Raw genomic sequence first — 14310 nt, 5'->3', positions numbered from 1 at the left:
GATTCCCTGATCCACCTCTACGCAGACGACACCATTCTGTATACTTCCGGCGCGTCCTTGGACACTGTGCTATCTAACCTCCAAACGAGCTTCAATGCTATACAACACTCCTTCCGTGGCCTCCAACTGCTCTTAAACGCTAGTAAAACCAAATGCATGCTTTTCAACCGTTCGCTGCCTGCACCACCAACCTGGATGGTTCCAACCTTGAATATGTGGACAACTATAAGTACCTAGGTGTCTGGCTAGACTGTAAACTCTCCTTCCAGACCCATATCAAACATCTCCAATCGAAAATCAAATCAAGAGTCGGCTTTCTTTTCCGCAACAAAGCCTCCTTCACTCACGCCGCTAAACTTACCCTAGTAAAACTGACTATCCTACCAATCCTCGACTTCGGCGATGTCATCTACAAAATTGCTTCCAACACTCAGCAAACTGGATGCAGTTTATCACTGTGCCATCCGTTTTGTCACTAAAGCAGCTTATACCACCCACCACTGCGACTTGGACGCTCTAGTCGGCTGGCCCTCGCTACATATTCGTCGCCAGACCCACTGGCTCCAGGTCATCTACAAGTCCATGCTAGGTAAAGCTCCGCCTTATCTCAGTTCACTGGTCACGATGGCAACACCCATCCGTAGCACGCGCTCCAGCAGGTGTATCTCACTGATCATCCTTAAAGCCAACACCTCATTTGGCCACCTTTCGTTCCAGTTCTCTGCTGCCTGTGACTGGAACGAATTGCAAAAATTGCTTAAGTTGGAGACTTTTATCTCCCTCACCAACTTCAAACATCTGCTATCTGAGCAGCTAACCGATCGCTGCAGCTGTACATAGTCTATCGGCAAATAGCCCACCCATTTTTACCTACCTCATCCCCATACTGTTTTTATTTATTTACTTTTCTGCTCTTTTGCACACCAGTATCTCTACCTGTACATGACCATCTGATCATTTATCACTCCAGTGTTAATCTGCAAAATTGTAATTATTCGCCTACCTCATGCCTTTTGCACACAATGTATATAGACTCTCTTTTTTTTCTTCCTATTGTGTTATTGACTTGTTAATTGTTTACTCCATGTGTAACTCTGTGTTGTCTGTTCACACTGCTATGCTTTATCTTGGCCAGGTTGCAGTTGCAAATGAGAACCTGTTCTCAACTAGCCTACCTGGTTAAATAAAGGTGAAATAAAAAAAATAAAAAAATACTATATAACTAGTGTATTAATACTATATAACTAGTATATTAATACTATATAACTAGTATATTAATACTATATAACTAGTGTATTATGACTATATAACTAGTGTATTAATACTATATAACTAGTATATTAATACTACATAACTAGTATATTCATACTATATAACTAGTGTATTATGACTATATAACTAGTGTATTAATACTATATAACTAGTATATTATGACTATATAACTAGTGTATTAATACTATATAACTAGTATATTAATACTACATAACTAGTATATTAATACTATATAACTAGTATATTAATACTATATAACTAGTATATTATGACTATATAACTAGTATATTAATACTACATAACTAGTATATTAATACTATATAACTAGTATATTAATACTATATAACTAGTATATTATGACTATATAACTAGTGTATTATGACTATATAACTAGTATATTAATACTATATAACTAGTATATTAATACTACATAACTAGTATATTAATACTATATAACTAGTATATTAATACTATATAACTACTATATTATGACTATATAACTAGTATATTAATACTATATAACTAGTATATTAATACTATATAACTAGTATATTAATACTATATAACTAGTATATTATGACTATATAACTAGTATATTAATACTATATAACTAGTATATTAATACTATATAACTAGTATATTATGACTATATAACTAGTATATTAATACTATATAACTAGTATATTAATACTACATAACTAGTATATTAATACTATATAACTAGTATATTAATACTATATAACTAGTATATTATGACTATATAACTAGTATATTATGACTATATAACTAGTATATTAATACTATATAACTAGTATATTAATACTACATAACTAGTATATTAATACTATATAACTAGTATATTAATACTATATAACTAGTATATTATGACTATATAACTAGTATATTAATACTATATAACTAGTATATTAATACTATATAACTACTATATTATGACTATATAACTAGTATATTAATACTATATAACTAGTATATTAATACTATATAACTAGTATATTATGACTATATAACTAGTATATTAATACTATATAACTAGTATATTATGACTATATAACTAGTATATTAATACTATATAACTAGTATATTAATACTATATAACTAGTATATTATGACTATATAACTAGTATATTAATACTATATAACTAGTATATTAATACTATATAACTAGTATATTAATACTATATAACTAGTATATTATGACTATATAACTAGTATATTATGACTATATAACTAGTATATTATGACTATATAACCAGTATATTAATACTATATAACTAGTATATTAATACTATATAACTAGTATATTAATACTATATAACTAGTATATTATGACTATATAACTAGTATATTATGACTATATAACTAGTATATTAATACTATATAACTAGTATATTATGACTATATAACTAGTATATTATGACTATATAACTAGTATATTATGACTATATAACTAGTATATTATGACTATATAACTAGTATATTAATACTATATAACTAGTATATTATGACTATATAACTAGTATATTATGACTATATAACTAGTATATTATGACTATATAACTAGTATATTAATACTATATAACTAGTATATTATGACTATATAACTCACCGCCAGTATCTCTTCACACTCTCTCTGTCTGAGACAATCTCCCAGGTGTAGCAGCAGGTCTCTGGGTCTGATCATTTTGGTGAAGCGAGGTTCTATCCGGTCCAGAAGCACTCTGTGTAGCTTGGTGCTCTCCAGGGTCTGAAAGTCCCACCCCTTCAGGGCCTCACACAGACCCTTATAGTCTAGAGACAACAACATTAGCAACAATATCAAGCAGGGCCTGGTACCATCCCAGTTCGTCCAGGAGACAGACAGACAGACCACACACACCTTCTGCTTCCAGGGCATTTAGCAGGGCCTGGTACCATCCCAGTTCGTCCAGGAGACAGACAGACCACACACACACCTTCTGCTTCCAGGGTATCTAGCAGGGCCTGGTACCATCCCAGTTCGTCCAGGAGACAGACAGACCACACACATATATACACCCACACCTTCCAGGGCATCAAGCAGGGCCTGGTACCATCCCAGTTCGTCCAGCAGGCAGGCAGGCAGGCAGGCAGGCAGGCAGGCAGGCAGGCAGGCAGGACAGACAGACAGACAGACAGACAGAGAGACAGACAGAGAGAGACAGACAGACAGACAGACAGACAGACAGACAGACAGACAGACAGACAGACCACACACACACCTTCTGCTTCCAGGGCATCTAGCAGGGCCTGGTACCATCCCAGGTCGTCCAGGAGACACACAGACAGACAGACAGACAGACAGACCACACACACACACACACCTTCTGCTTCCAGGGCATCTAGCAGGGCCTGGTACCATCCCAGGTCGTCCAGGAGACACACATGGTCTAGAAACACCTGGGCTGCTGCCGTCACCGACTTACTCTCCTCTGATAGGATCCTCTCTGCAACCTCTGGAACGCGGAACACCAAAGGTTCATTACAGGAGAAGAAGAGGAGGAAAGGTTGCCTAGCGACTAAGAGCTCACTTGAACAAATTGCTGCTGTAATTCCCTGTGTCTGCTAAATGACTACAATGCTACATGTGAAATGAGAGGGAGAGGAGAGACCGTAAAGCGGAATAAGGGCAGAAAAGCTAGAATTGCTACTTTCTAGTGGTGTAAAGATGGAAGTGACGGTGTTGTGCCGAAAAGCTCCTCCCCCCTCCCAGAATCCCCCTCCCCGAGCACGCACTCAACTCTTCACTGCTGCGACTAGCTTGCTAGTTTGGGATTTCTGTTCATGTGTTAGGCTGCATTTCATTTTCTTTATGTCGGGTTGATCGGGGGGGGGGCTAGTAATGTCTGCAGTCTTCTGTTTGGCTATTTGTTTCAAGTGTATTAGCCTATTAATTATTCATTTCGGTTGCCTCTCCTGATGTGATGTGTGTTCTATAGAAAGTATTTGACTCTGATGTGATGTGTGTTCTATAGAAAGTATTTGACTCTGATGTGATGTGTGTTCTATAGAAAGTATTTGACTCTGATGTGACATGTGTTCTATAGAAAGTATTTGACTCTGATGTGATGTGTGTTCTATAGAAAGTATTTGACTCTGATGTGACGTGTGTTCTATAGAAAGTATTTGACTCTAGCCACAAAGTTAAGGAAATTAGAAGGGGGGGGGGGTGATTTCGGCAAGGCTATTTTCTTGCCTGACAATTCTCCCCACCCCCTTCTATTTTAGGACTGCAAGGCACATGTCATAATCCTTTTTGGTGACCAATCATACCCTCTGATGTGTGCCACAGGAAGTATTAGACTCTGGTCACAACAGGAAGTGGTTATTTCAGAGCCCTCTGCTGTCCTCTCTACCCGTCCCTCAGTCCCCCCATCCCATCCTACTCTAACCACTAAGCTACCCTGCCGCCCCCATCCCATCCTACTCTAACCACTAGGCTACCCTGCCGCCCCCATCCCATCCTACTCTAACCACTAAGCTACCCTGCCGCCCCCATCCCATCCTACTCTAACCACTAGGCTACCCTGCCGCCCCCATCCCATCCTACTCTAACCACTAGGCTACCCTGCCGCCCCCATCCCATCCTACTCTAACCACTAGGCTACCCTGCCGCCCCCATCCCATCCTACTCTAACCACTAGGCTACCCTGCCGCCCCCATCCCATCCTACTCTAACCACTAGGCTACCCTGCCCGCCCCCATCCCATCCTACTCTAACCACAAGGCTACCCTGCCGCCCCCATCCCATCCCATCCTACTCTAACCACTAGGCTACCCTGCCGCCCCCATCCCATCCTACTCTAACCACTAGGCTACCCTGCCGCCCCCATCCCATCCTACTCTAACCACTCTACTTTATCATATTGCATATGTAACATTTTAGAATATGGTAGATTCCATCATGTAATACAACATCTATCATAACATGTATTTATGGTTTCGGCATATACTGCACAAATTGATTATGTACTGTATATATACTGCATATACTGTACAAATGGATTATATACTGTATATATACTGTATACATATACTGTACAAATTGATAACTTTAAAATAAATGTGATTTGCTAAAAGGTGCATTAATTCTCCCCTCCGGTCCTTATTTCTACATTGAGTAGAATGACACAACAAGTTTTGTCTTTTTAAATCTACAACATATGGTATTGTCTTGCCTCAGAGAATAAAGAACAGAATGAAGTGATTTATTTTCCATCACAGTGGCTTGTCCAAGATCCGACATATAGCACCACATACACATACAGACACAGTCACTCCTCTGCCTACAAGGTGATATGGCTGCACTGCTATGAACAACATACTGTTTATAATCAACATCGTAGATGATAAAGAATGTGATGATACGTTTGTATTTACACCCGTTTTCCAAAACAATACATGTGGCTCGGGGAGAGAAAACATGTATATATGCTGTTGTCTAACTAAGAAAGAAGAACGACATACAGAATAGACATGTGTGTGTAATATGTGTATATAATGTGTGTGTGTAATGTGTGTGTATAATGTGTGTGTATAATGTGTGTGTGTAATGTGTGTGTATAATGTGTGTGTATAATGTGTGTGAATAATATGTGTGAATAATATGTGTGTATAATGTGTGTATATAATGTGTGTGTATAATGTGTGTGAATAATATGTGTGTATAATGTGTGTGTATAATATGTGTGTATAATGTGTGTGTATAATGTGTGTATGTATATAATGTGTGTGTATAATGTGTGTGAATAATATGTGTGTATAATGTGTGTATATAATGTGTGTATATAATGTGTGTATAATATGTGTATATAATGTGTGTGTATAATATGTGTGTATAATGTGTGTGTATAATGTGTGTATATAATGTGTGTGTATAATGTGTGTGAATAATATGTGTGTATAATGTGTGTGTATAATGTGTGTGAATAATATGTGTGTATAATGTGTGTGTATAATGTGTGTATATAATGTGTGTGTATAATGTGTGTGAATAATATGTGTGTATAATGTGTGTGTATAATATGTGTGTATAATGTGTGTGTATAATGTGTGTATATAATGTGTGTGTATAATGTGTGTGAATAATATGTGTGTATAATGTGTGTGTATAATGTGTGTATATAATGTGTGTGTATAATGTGTGTGAATAATGTGTGTGTATAATGTGTGTGTATAATGTGTGTATATAATGTGTGTGTATAATGTGTGTGTATAATATGTGTATATAATGTGTGTGTGTAATGTGTGTGTATAATGTGTGTATATAATGTGTGTGTATAATATGTGTGTATAATGTGTGTGTATAATATGTGTGTATAATATGTGTGTATAATATGTGTGTATAATGTGTGTGTATAATATGTGTGTATAATATGTGTATATAATGTGTGTGTATAATATGTGTGTATAATATGTGTATATAATATGTGTATATAATATGTGTGTATATAATGTGTGTATATAATGCATTTACATTTACATTTAAGTCATTTAGCAGACGCTCTTATCCAGAGCGACTTACAAATTGGTGCATTCATCTTATGACATCCAGTGGGACAGTCACTTAACAATAGTGCATCTAAAACTTAGGGGGGTGGGGTGAGAGGGATTACTTAACCTATCCTAGGTATTCCTTAAAGAGGTGGGGTTTCAGGTGTCTCCGGAAGGTGGTGATTGACTCCGCTGTCCTGGCGTCGTGAGGGAGTTTGTTCCACCATTGGGGGGCCAGGGCAGCGAACAGTTTTGACTGGGCTGAGCGGGAGCTGTACTTCCTCAGTGGTAGGGAGGCGAGCAGGCCAGAGGTGGATGAACGCAGTGCCCTTGTTTGGGTGTAGGGCCTGATCAGAGCCTGGAGGTACTGAGGTGCCGTTCCCCTCACAGCTCCGTAGGCAAGCACCATGGTCTTGTAGCGGATGCGAGCTTCAACTGGAAGCCAGTGGAGAGAACGGAGGAGCGGGGTGACGTGAGAGAACTTGGGAAGGTTGAACACCAGACGGGCTGCGGCGTTCTGGATGAGTTGAAGGGGTTTAATGGCACAGGCAGGGAGCCCAGCCAACAGCGAGTTGCAGTAATCCAGACGGGAGATGACAAGTGCCTGGATTAGGACCTGCGCCGCTTCCTGTGTGAGGCAGGGTCGTACTCTGCGGATGTTGTAGAGCATGAACCTACAGGAACGGGCCACCGCCTTGATGTTAGTTGAGAACGACAGGGTGTTGTCCAGGATCACGCCAAGGTTCTTGGCGCTCTGGGAGGAGGACACAATGGAGTTGTCGACCGTGATGGCGAGATCATGGAACGGGCAGTCCTTCCCCGGGAGGAAGAGCAGCTCCGTCTTGCCGAGGTTCAGCTTGAGGTGGTGATCCGTCATCCACACTGATATGTCTGCCAGACATGCAGAGATGCGATTCGCCACCTGGTCATCAGAAGGGGGAAAGGAGAAGATTAATTGTGTGTCGTCTGCATAGCAATGATAAGAGAGACCATGTGAGGTTATGACAGAGCCAAGTGACTTGGTGTATAGCGAGAATAGGAGAGGGCCAAGAACAGAGCCCTGGGGGACACCAGTGGTGAGAGCGCGTGGTGAGGAGACAGATTCTCGCCACGCCACCTGGTAGGAGCGACCTGTCAGGTAGGACGCAATCCAAGCGTGGGGCCGCGCCGGAGATGCCCAACTCGGAGAGGGTGGAGAGGAGGATCTGATGGTTCACAGTATCGAAGGCAGCCGATAGATCTAGAAGGATGAGAGCAGAGGAGAGAGAGAGTTAGCTTTAGCAGTGCGGAGCGCCTCCGTGATACAGAGGAGAGCAGTCTCAGTTGAATGACTAGTCTTGAAACCTGACTGATTTGGATCAAGAAGGTCATTCAGAGAGAGATAGCGGGAGAGCTGGCCAAGGACGGCACGTTCAAGAGTTTTGGAGAGAAAAGAAAGAAGGGATACTGGTCTGTAATTTGTAAGTCGCTCTGGATAAGAGCGTCTGCTAAATGACTTAAATGTAAATGTAAATGTAATTGTTGACATCGGAGGGATCGAGTGTAGGTTTTTTCAGAAGGGGTGCAACTCTCGCTCTCTTGAAGACGGAAGGGACGTAGCCAACGGTCAGGGATGAGTTGATGAGCGAGGTGAGGTAAGGGAGAAGGTCTCCGGAAATGGTCTGGAGAAGAGAGGAGGGGATAGGGTCAAGCGGGCAGGTTGTTGGGCGGCCGGCCGTCACAAGACGCGAGATTTCATCTGGAGAGAGAGGGGAGAAAGAGGTCAGAGCACAGGGTAGGGCAGTGTGAGCAGAACCAGCGGTGTCGTTTGACTTAGCAAACGAGGATCGGATGTCGTCGACCTTCTTTTCAAAATGGTTGACGAAGTCATCTGCAGAGAGGGAGGAGGGGGAGGGGGCGGAGGATTCAGGAGGGAGGAGAAGGTGGCAAAGAGCTTCCTAGGGTTAGAGGCAGATGCTTGGAATTTAGCGTGGTAGAAAGTGGCTTTAGCAGCAGAGACAGAGGAGGAAAATGTAGAGAGGAGGGAGTGAAAGGATGCCAGGTCCGCAGGGAGGCGAGTTTTCCTCCATTTCCGCTCGGCTGCCCGGAGCCCTGTTCTGTGAGCTCGCAATGAGTCATCGAGCCACGGAGCGGGAGGGGAGGACCGAGCCGGCCTGGAGGATAGGGGACATAGAGAGTCAAGGGATGCAGAGAGGGAGGAGAGGAGGGTTGAGGAGGCAGAATCAGGAGATAGGTGGGAGAAGGTTTGAGCGGAGGGAAGAGATGATAGGATGGAAGAGGAGAGAGTAGCGGGGAGAGAGAGCGAAGGTTGGGACGGCGCGATACCATCCGAGTAGGGGCAGTGTGGGAGGTGTTGGATGAGAGCGAGAGGGAAAAGGATACAAGGCAGTGGTCGGAGACTTGGAGGGGAGTTGCAATGAGGTTAGTGGAAGAACAGCATCTAGTAAAGATGAGGTCGAGCGTATTGCCTGCCTTGTGAGTAGGGGGGAAGGTGAGAGGGTGAGGTCAAAAGAGGAGAGGAGTGGAAAGAAGGAGGCAGAGAGGAAAGAGTCAAAGGTAGACGTGGGGAGGTTAAAGTCGCCCAGAACTGTGAGAGGTGAGCCGTCCTCAGGGAAGGAGCTTATCAAGGCATCAAGCTCATTGATGAACTCTCCGAGGGAACCTGGAGGGCGATAAATGATAAGGATGTTAAGCTTGAAAGGGCTAGTAACTGTGACAGCATGGAATTCAAAGGAGGCGATAGACAGATGGGTAAGGGAGAAAGAGAGAATGACCACTTGGGAGAGATGAGGATCCCGGTGCCACCACCCCGCTGACCAGACGCTCTCGGGGTGTGCGAGAACACGTGGGCGGACGAAGAGAGAGCAGTAGGAGTAGCAGTGTTGTCTGTGGTGATCCATGTTTCCGTCAGTGCCAAGATGTCGAGGGACTGGAGGGAGGCATAGGCTGAGATGAACTCTGCCTTGTTGACCGCAGATTGGCAGTTCCAGAGGCTACCGGAGACCTGGAACTCCACGTGGGTCGTGCGCGCTGGGACCACCAGAGTAGGGTGGCCGCGGCCACGCGGTGAGGAGCGTTTGTATGGTCTGTGCAGAGAGGAGAGAACAGGGATAAACAGACACATAGTTGACAGGCTACAGAAGAGGCTACGCTAATGCAAAGGAGATTGGAATGACAAGTGGACTACACGTCTCGAATGTTCAGAAAGTTAAGCTACGTAGCAAGAATCTTATTGACTAAAATGATTAAAATGATACAGTACTGCTGAAGTAGGCCAGCTGGCAGTGGGTGCGTTGTTGACACTACACTAATCAAGTCGTTCCGTTGAGTGTAATAGTTTCTGCAGTGTTGCTATTCGGGGGCTAGCAGGCTAGCTAGCAGTGTTGTTTACGTTACGTTGCGTTAAAAGAACGACAATAGATGGCTAGCGAACCTAGAAAATCGCTCTAGACTACACAATTATCTTTGATACAAAGACGGCTATGTAGCTAGCTAAGTAGCTAGCTACGATCAAACAAATCAAACCGTTGTACTGTAATGAAATGAAGTGAAAATGTGATACTACCTGTGAGTGCGACCGGGTAGTTGAGTTCTATACAGAAGACGTTGGCTAGCGTTGGCTAGCTGTTGGCTAGCTAGCAGAGTCACCTACGTTAAGGACGACAAATAGCTGGCTAGCTAACCTCGGTAAATTAAGATAATCACTCTAAGACTACACACTCTAAACCTAAACAACACAATTATCTTGGATACGATGATACGAAGACAGCAAAGACAGCTATGTAGCTAGCTAACACTAAACTAATCAAGTCGTTCAGTTGAGTGTGATAGTTTCTCCAGTGCAGCTAATCAGTGGACGTTAGCTAGCTGGCTAGTGAAGACTACGTTAGGACGGCGAAATACGATAATTACGCAATTATCTTTGATACAAAGACGGCTATGTAGCTAGCTGAGAAGAATTTGCTAAGATAAGACAAATCAAACCGTTGTGATATAATGAAATATAATGAAAAAGTTATACTACCCGCGGGAGCGAAGTGCAGATGCGACCACTCGCTCCAACCGGAACCGGATCTAGGGTGTATATAATGTGTGTGTATAATATGTGTGTATAATATGTGTATATAATATGTGTATTATATGTGTATAATATGTGTATATAATGTGTGTGTATAATATGTGTGTATAATATGTGTGTATAATATGTGTATATAATGTGTGTGTATAATATGTGTGTATAATATGTGTATATAATATGTGTATATAATATGTGTGTATATAATGTGTGTATATAATGTGTGTATAATATGTGTGAATAATATGTGTGTATAATGTGTGTATATAATATGTGTGTATAATATGTGTATATAATGTGTGTGTATAATATGTGTGTATAATATGTGTATATAATATGTGTATATAATATGTGTGTATATAATGTGTGTATATAATGTGTGTATATAATGTGTGTGTATAATATGTGTGTATAATATGTGTGTATAATGTGTGTGTATAATATGTGTGTATAATGTGTGTGTATAATATGTGTGTATAATATGTGTATATAATGTGTGTGTATAATATGTGTGTATAATATGTGTATATAATATGTGTATATAATATGTGTGTATATAATGTGTGTATATAATGTGTGTATATAATGTGTGTATATAATGTGTGTGTATAATGTGTGTAATATGTGTGTATAATGTGTGTGTACAATATGTGTGTATAATATGTGTGTATAATGTGTGTGTATAATGTGTGTGTATAATATGTGTGTATAATGTGTGTGTATAATATGTGTGTATAATATGTGTATATAATGTGTGTGTATAATATGTGTGTATAATATGTGTATATAATATGTGTATATAATATGTGTGTATATAATGTGTGTATATAATGTGTGTGTATAATGTGTGTGTATAATATGTGTGTATAATATGTGTATATAATGTGTGTGTATAATATGTGTGTATAATATGTGTGTATAATATGTGTATATAATGTGTGTATAATATGTGTGTATAATATGTGTATATAATGTGTGTACATAATGTGTGTGTATAATATGTGTGTATAATGTGTGTGTATAATGTGTGTAATATGTGTGTATAATGTGTGTATAATGTGTGTGTACAATATGTGTGTATAATATGTGTGTATAATGTGTGTGTATAATGTGTGTGTATAATATGTGTGTATAATATGTGTATATAATATGTGTATATAATATGTGTGTATATAATGTGTGTATATAATGTGTATATATAATATGTGTATATAATGTGTGTATATAATGTGTGTATATAATGTGTGTATATAATATGTGTGTATATAATGTGTGTATATAATGTGTGTGTATAATATGTGTGTATAATGTGTGTGTATAATATGTGTATATAATGTGTGTATATAATGTGTGTGTATAATATCTGTGTATAATATGTGTATATAATGTGTGTGTATAATGTGTGTATAATATGTGTACGTAATGTGTGTATATAATGTGTGTGTGTAATGTGTGTGTATAATGTGTGTATATAATGTGTGTGTATAATATGTGTGTATAATATGTGTGTAATGTGTGTGTGTATAATGTGTGTGTAATGTGTGTGTATAATGTGTGTGTAATGTGTGTGTATAATGTGTGTGTATAATGTGTGTGTGTATAATGTGTGTGTATAAAATGTGTATATAATGTGTGTGTATAATATGTGTGTATAATGTGTGTATAATGTGTGTGTACAATATGTGTGTATAATATGTGTGTATAATATGTGTATATAATGTGTGTGTATAATATGTGTGTATAATATGTGTATATAATATGTGTATATAATATGTGTATATAATATGTGTGTATATAATGTGTGTATATAATGTGTGTATATAATGTGTGTGTATAATATGTGTGTATAATGTGTGTGTATAATATGTGTGTATAATATGTGTATATAATGTGTGTATATAATGTGTGTGTATAATGTGTGTGTATAATATGTGTATATAATGTGTGTGTATAATATGTGTGTATAATATGTGTACATAATGTGTGTATATAATGTGTGTGTGTAATGTGTGTGTATAATGTGTGTATATAATGTGTGTGTATAATATGTGTGTATAATATGTGTGTAATGTGTGTGTGTATAATGTGTGTGTAATGTGTGTGTATAATGTGTGTGTATAATGTGTGTGTGTATAATGTGTGTGTATAATATGTGTATATAATGTGTGTGTATAATATGTGTGTATAATGTGTGTATAATGTGTGTGTACAATATGTGTGTATAATATGTGTGTATAATGTGTGTGTATAATGTGTGTGTATAATATGTGTGTATAATGTGTGTGTATAATATGTGTGTATAATATGTGTGTATAATATGTGTGTATAATGTGTGTGTATAATGTGTGTGTATAATATGTGTGTATAATATGTGTGTAATGTGTGTGTAATATGTGTGTATAATGTGTGTGTATAATGTGTGTGTATAATGTGTGTGTGTATACTGTGTGTGTATAATGTGTGTGTATAATGTGTGTGTATAATGTGTGTGTAATGTGTGTGTGTGTATAATGTGTGTGTGTATACTGTGTGTGTATAATGTGTGTGTATATGTGTGTGTATAATGTGTGTGTAATATGTGTGTATAATGTGTGTGTATAATATGTGTGTATAATGTGTGTGTATAATGTGTGTGTATAATGTGTGTGTATAATGTGTGTGTAATGTGTGTGTGTGTATAATGTGTGTGTATAATGTGTGTATAATGTGTGTGTAATATGTGTGTATTGTATGTGTGTGTATAATGTGTGTATAATGTGTGTGTATAATGTGTGTGTAATGTGTGTGTGTATAATGTGTGTATAATGTGTGTGTATAATGTGTGTGTATAATGTGTGTGTAATGTGTGTGTGTATAATGTGTGTGTATAATGTGTGTGTATAATGTGTGTGTAATGTATGTGTGTATAATATGTGTGTATAATGTGTGTGTATAATGTGTGTGTGTATAATGTGTGTGTATAATGTGTGTGTATAATGTGTGTGTATAATGTGTGTGTATAATGTGTGTGTATAATGTGTGTGTAATATGTGTGTATAATGTGTGTGTATAATGTGTCTGTATAATATGTGTGTAATGTGTGTGTGTATAATATGTGTGTATAATGTGTGTGTATAATATGTGTGTAATGTGTGTGTGTATAATGTGTGTGTATAATGTGTGTGTAATATGTGTGTATAATATGTGTGTATAATATGTGTGTATAATATGTGTGTATAATGTGTGTGTATAATATGTGTGTATAATATGTGTGTGTATAATGTGTGTGTATAATATGTGTGTATAATATGTGTGTATAATATGTGTGTGTATAATGTGTGTGTATAATATGTGTGTAATGTATGTGTGTATAATATGTGTGTATAATATGTGTGTGTATAATGTGTGTGTATAATATGTGTGTATAATATGTGTGTATAATATGTGTGTGTATA

At 38.4% G+C, this 14310-nt stretch overlaps 1 protein-coding gene across 4 annotated transcripts in view; it reads right to left on the bottom strand.

The window, feature by feature from the left end:
- ddx58 (DEAD (Asp-Glu-Ala-Asp) box polypeptide 58) overlaps nucleotides 1–14310 on the bottom strand; it is a 62087-nt gene that overhangs the window by 46091 nt on the left and 1686 nt on the right. The window contains exons 2-3 of one of the 4 annotated variants that reach the window (XM_046318519.1): nucleotides 3633–3764; nucleotides 2900–3081 (exon numbers count right to left, since the gene is read on the bottom strand). In XM_046318519.1, coding sequence (XP_046174475.1) covers nucleotides 2900–3081; nucleotides 3633–3764 — 314 coding nt within the window. Of the gene's footprint in view, nucleotides 1–2899; nucleotides 3082–3245; nucleotides 3251–3530; nucleotides 3578–3632; nucleotides 3765–14310 lie in introns of those variants that run through there. The other 3 variants (XM_046318521.1, XM_046318522.1, XM_046318520.1) reach the window with 3 other exon arrangements.

The sequence above is a fragment of the Oncorhynchus gorbuscha genome, linkage group LG21, assembly GCF_021184085.1.
Source record: "Oncorhynchus gorbuscha isolate QuinsamMale2020 ecotype Even-year linkage group LG21, OgorEven_v1.0, whole genome shotgun sequence".
Classification (NCBI taxonomy): Eukaryota; Metazoa; Chordata; class Actinopteri; order Salmoniformes; family Salmonidae; genus Oncorhynchus; species Oncorhynchus gorbuscha.
Note: the sequence above shows the minus strand (reverse complement) of the source record. Positions and strands in the feature narration are given on the sequence as shown.